The sequence below is a fragment of the Chaetura pelagica genome, unplaced genomic scaffold (genome assembly GCF_000747805.2).
Source record: "Chaetura pelagica isolate M959 unplaced genomic scaffold, ChaPel_1.0 scaffold438, whole genome shotgun sequence".
Classification (NCBI taxonomy): domain Eukaryota; kingdom Metazoa; phylum Chordata; class Aves; order Apodiformes; family Apodidae; genus Chaetura; species Chaetura pelagica.
Genome location: NW_009954113.1, coordinates 1,152,555 through 1,157,500, shown reverse-complemented (window position 1 = coordinate 1,157,500; position 4,946 = coordinate 1,152,555). Strand labels below are relative to the sequence as shown.

Genomic DNA, 4,946 nt, shown 5'->3' with positions numbered 1-4,946 from the left:
GGTCGCCCTGGGGGGTGCCTGCCCGGGGGGGTCCCTGCGGCTCGGGCTGCTGCGGCCGCAGTGCGGGGCTGGCGTGCGGGATCCTGTCCCCAGAGCCACCGCCGTGCACAGGGAGAGGAAGGAGAAAGCGCAGGAATTCAGCAAAAAGGTAAGGCCGGGGCGCGGGGAACCCCCCGCACCGGGCGGGCTGGAGATGGTCCCGCTCAGCCTTCGTGCCGGGGTGGGAGGATGATCCTGGCTCGGCCGCAGGGCTGAGCTGCAGATCCAGGGCATCAGCATCCGAGAGAAGGGGCTGGTAATGACTGGGAGAACACAGGGATGCTGCAAAGGGCCTGGAGATCCTCTGGGGGACGACCACAGGTGCTCATTCCTTTGCACAACAGGAGCGTGTGGAAACTCCCAGGGGCTGATCCCTCTCTCCTGCGTGTCCTCAACCTCTGGGCACATCATCCCACAGGCATTTTAGCTCTTATTTTTGTTGCAAAGGGAAAACCTCGCTGTGATTACATCTTTGTGTTCCTAAAGGCTGCCTAGTGGGTAGTTTACCAAACACATCACCTTGTGCTAATTCTAAATTTGATCATGCTTGTTTTTTTAATCTTTCTAATTTCCATTTCAAAGTAGCCTGGTAAAATACTGTTATGAAAATAGCCAGGCTCGTGGCTTTTTTTTGATCCTGAGCTGATAAAGGAACAAGACATTCATACAGAGGTTCATGGCTACCAGCTGAATCCCCTCAGTCAGCTTCTACATTAAATATTCACAAATAGGCACTGAGGTTTGGATTCATGGGGCAGAGAATCACGTGTGAAACAGATACCTGCTGATGACAGGAGATTAACAAGAGGATGAGCAGTTATTCCATGCTGCCTCCATCTCCTGAAGCCACATTAAACCATGTAAACTTCTCTCAGGTGCTCACAGGAGAGCACTTTGAAGTGAGCAAGCAGGTCACGATGCTGTGAGCACCCACAGCAGCACCCCTGCCCCCTCCTTCCCTGTCCAGCAAAGCCCCCTGTGATGGTCCTGACCAGCCTGGGCAGAAACAGGTGTGTGGAGCACCCGTGCCTCTGGCTCCTGGGTGCTGGAGCACAGCTTGGCTGTCAAATGCCTCTCTACATGGAGCTGCTGGCACAGATGTTTTAAGTGGCTTAATTTTTCTACATGAAGCAGATAATAACAGAAGCCAGCAGGGTGCTTCACCCCCTGGGTGGCCTGGGAGCTGTGCTCTGGTAGGTGCTGCTGGTGCCAGTGCTGTGAGCTCCCAGGTCTCCTGCCCACCTTCCACCAGGCTGGAAGGTCAGAGGGGGCTGGTGGCCCAGGGTTTGTGCCCACATTGCCCACAGGCCCACATCCCTAACATTATGGAAGTGCTCAGGGTCTCAGTTCCAGGTCAGCATCTCCTCTTGTCCCCTGCACGCTCAGGGCCACAGTGAGGAATGCATTGACACAAGGGGTGGCAGCACCCCTGATTCCCACCCCACCAAGCCCTTTGGTCTCAGTGCACGCAAAAAAATCATAGCACTGTGCTGGGATTCAGCCCACCAGGAACACCACAGCCTGTCATTCCCGTGCTGGACCTTGGGACTGAAACCGTGCAAGCCTGCCCAGGGGATGCAGCTGCCGAGGCTGCCCCAGATTCAGTAACCTTGAAGAGCTGCTGCTGCCAGGAGCCCTCCCGGTGCTTTGCGACGGCTGCGCAAACCCAGCGGCACCCAGAGGGCTGTGGGGGGGTCACAGCAGTGCCCATGTGCCTCCCTGGGGAGATGCCAAGTGGGACAAGTGCCTGGAGGAAACAGCTCTTCCACTTCCCTGGGCAAGGGCCTCTCCCAGCCAGCACGGGGGGCTTGGCCAGCCCATCTTGCCAGCTCACCACAGGGGTGCACAGACACCCACTGGTGTTGGTGGGGCTCCCCTCCCCTGGCTGCTGCTTCCCCCTGCACAGGCAGAGCTGGGGGGAAGCAGTTCAACCTGGTGTAAGCAGAAAACCATCACCTCACAGGAAAAAACAAGGTGTGCAGGGACTGCAGGGTGGGCAGGAGGAATTTTCCACATTCCTGGTGGATTTGCTGCACACAGCTAGGCTGCAGGAGAGGCAGCACACCCCCTGCCCAGCACAGCCCTGGGGTAAGGGACAACCCCTGGCCTGGGAAGGGACTGAAAGGGACAGGGTCCCATGCAGGGTAATTGGCTGGATGATAATTAGCTAATTAGTCTGCCTGCCATGGCTGTCACAGATGGAGAGGATGGCTGGAAGCTGCTTATGCCTTTTCCAGGGCTGGTGTTCACATCCACGCTCCTTCTCCCCAGTTCCCTGCAGCCTCCCAGAATTAATAGCAGGGCAGTGTTGACCAGCAGGGTCACAGTGTGATTAGAGGCTGACATACCTGCAGGAGCTCATCATAGTGTCCTCTGTCAGGTAGACTCCAGACCAACACATCAGCTGCCTGCCCAGCCATGCCCATAGGGCCTCTCCTGCAGGGACCCAGCAGAGTTTTGGAGTTTGCTGTCCCAGTGCTGTTTCCAGTGCAATATATGTGTGTTTAACATGCAGAAGAGAGATAATGGGGGCATTTGTGAGGCCCCAGCTGTGCTGCATAATGAGCTGATGGGAGAAGTTTTGCTTTCCTCTCTGTGTGGGTTCCCTCCTTGTCTGCTGACCAGGTGCTGCAATGAGATGGACATGTTTTCTGCTCTGTCAGTGCCTCCATTAACTGCTCTGCTGCTCAATGTCCCTTCCCTTGTCTTTCCTGGCTCCCATGCTGCAGGTAGATGACATCCTGGGTGACCAGCCAGAGGTCAAGGAGAAGGTGTTCACCATCCTGAAGCAGTACGCAGCAGAGCGGAAGGTGGAATACTTGGCCTATGCCCTTTGCATGGTCCTCACCCAGGAGTCCCACCAACATCTCATTGACAACATCAGGTATAGGGTGCCAGCAACCTCTGTGCTGGTCTTCAAACCTCAGACATCCATCTGTCCACTGGTGACAAGCATGTGGGGCTAAATTGTTCAGGCACAGAGGGGTCAGAAGTTCTTGTGGGGAAGATGCCAACAATCCCTTCCCAAGGTGCAGCTGAGCTGAGTTTGGTGGAGCCGTTGTTTCAAAGGGTGGTGTGGTTACTTGCAGAGCAGCTGGTGAGTCTCTGAGAGCCTGGCTAGAAAACACACCCAGCTCTGGGCGAGGGGTGGGCCAGGGCTGCCAGCAGCACCTTGAGATGCTGGGGCTGTGGTCACACATCCCGAGATGCTCTGGCAGTGCTCCATTTGGGCTCAAGGCCCCTGGCACCCCCAGCAGCAGGGCCGTGCCGTGGGGGTGCAGCCGCTTTGCTGCTCTTCCCGCCGCGCCTGCGGGACCGCGGGATGGTGCCGGTGCCTGGACATGGGGTGGGGATTATGGCCAGGCTGAGACCACGGCCATTAGGGAATCAGGTCTCCATCTGGCCCCACTCTGGGCCTGACTTTCCAATTCCTGCTTTAATCAGTGGAATTGCAAGATATTACAGTTACCATAACAACATCCGTGTGCTGGGGTCTCTGCCGCGCTGCCGCGATCTGGCAGTGGGGAGGGTGGGGAGAGCCCTGGCCACCCAGTGTGCCCCTGCTCTGCCATGGCTCTGCATGGGCCACCCAAACCTGAGCGAGGAGGGGCACAGAACCCTGCAGAGCCAGGGTGAGGAAGGGACCATCACCTTCCCAGCAGCCACCTTGCCCAAGTGCCCATGTCTGGGCTGTTCTGTCCCCCCAGTGTCCTCGGGCGACCTGGCAGGCAAGTGGTTCGGCTGGGGACAGCACCAAGCCCTGTCTGATTCATGAACCCATCTAGTACCAGTCAAAAAAACCTCACCACCGTAGTTCAGAAGAACTTTTCCCAGCCACACTCATGTAAATGCCTCAAAAACCTTGGGGAAATAGATGAAATTTTTATAGAGAGGACTGTGATAATGGAGCCAAACTGTGCCCCCATGTGAAAGGTTAACACTGGGGCTGGGGCAAGAGGCACCATAAATCAGGCAGCTAATCTCATTTAATAGAAATGAAATATTTAGCTTAGGGGAAAGATTTACCATCTAATCTGAATGAAATCAAGTCAAGAAAATAATAATAAAAAAAGCTTTGGTGACCAGGTTTCCCAGCTGTGGGGGTCTCGGGGAGGGGAGGGCAGCCCTGCATGTGCTGCTGTGCGTGAGACAAGCTGCTTATCCTGGGGTCTCCTGTCTGATAGGTTTGCTGCCAAGCAAGAGCTTTTAATGCTTTAATATCTCATGGAAAGCTGGTGAGCAGCTCCCGGGTGCTCTGGGTTTAGGGAGCACTGTGGATTCATGTGGGTGATTCCTGCAAGGGTCCAGCTGGATTGTTCTGTTGCTGGCTGAGGAGGGATCTGGGGTCTGTGCCCCAGCCAGCACCTCGGGGTGAGGAAGGGCTGGGTGGGGGATTTGTCCAAGGAGAGGTCCTGGCTCTGGTGCTAACTCTGGGGATGGGCCATCTCGCCACCCCCGGGGTGCAGGGCAGCTGCCGCAGCAGCACCGTGTGTCCCTGCTGTTTGGGTGGGTGGAGCATCCCGGGGCCCATCCTGCGGGACCAGCTCTGCGGCACATCAAACCCACCTGAGGACAGGCTGGGGACCCTGCGGGTACCCCTCAGCCAGCCCGGGCACCTCTGCGAGGCTGTGCCTGGCTCCCGGGGGCTGTTTCCCTCCGAGATGCGGGGCAGTCCCGCACACCCACACTGCCAGCTCACCCTGCAAAGCGCGGGGCAGAGCTGCCCAGAGCAGCCCTCGGAGGGGCTGGGACGAGCCCCTTCCATCCCTCTGGGGATGGTGGTGCCCATGGGCCAGGGTCTGGGCAGAGATACTGGGGGCGATGCTGGGGGATGCTGGTCCCCAGCACTCGCCTGGTGCAGCCCCGGTTCCCAGCCAAGCCACGGGCTGCGTGGCGGTGTCCCGCCC

At 57.5% G+C, this 4,946-nt stretch overlaps 1 protein-coding gene across 1 annotated transcript in view; it reads left to right on the top strand.

Moving 5' to 3' along the window:
• The window catches only part of GRID2IP (glutamate receptor, ionotropic, delta 2 (Grid2) interacting protein), a 46,541-nt gene that overhangs the window by 311 nt on the left and 41,284 nt on the right, over positions 1-4,946 (top strand). The window contains exons 2-3 of the mRNA XM_010002603.1: positions 62-148; positions 2,769-2,923. Coding sequence (XP_010000905.1) covers positions 62-148; positions 2,769-2,923 — 242 coding nt within the window. The remainder of the gene's footprint in view (positions 1-61; positions 149-2,768; positions 2,924-4,946) is intronic.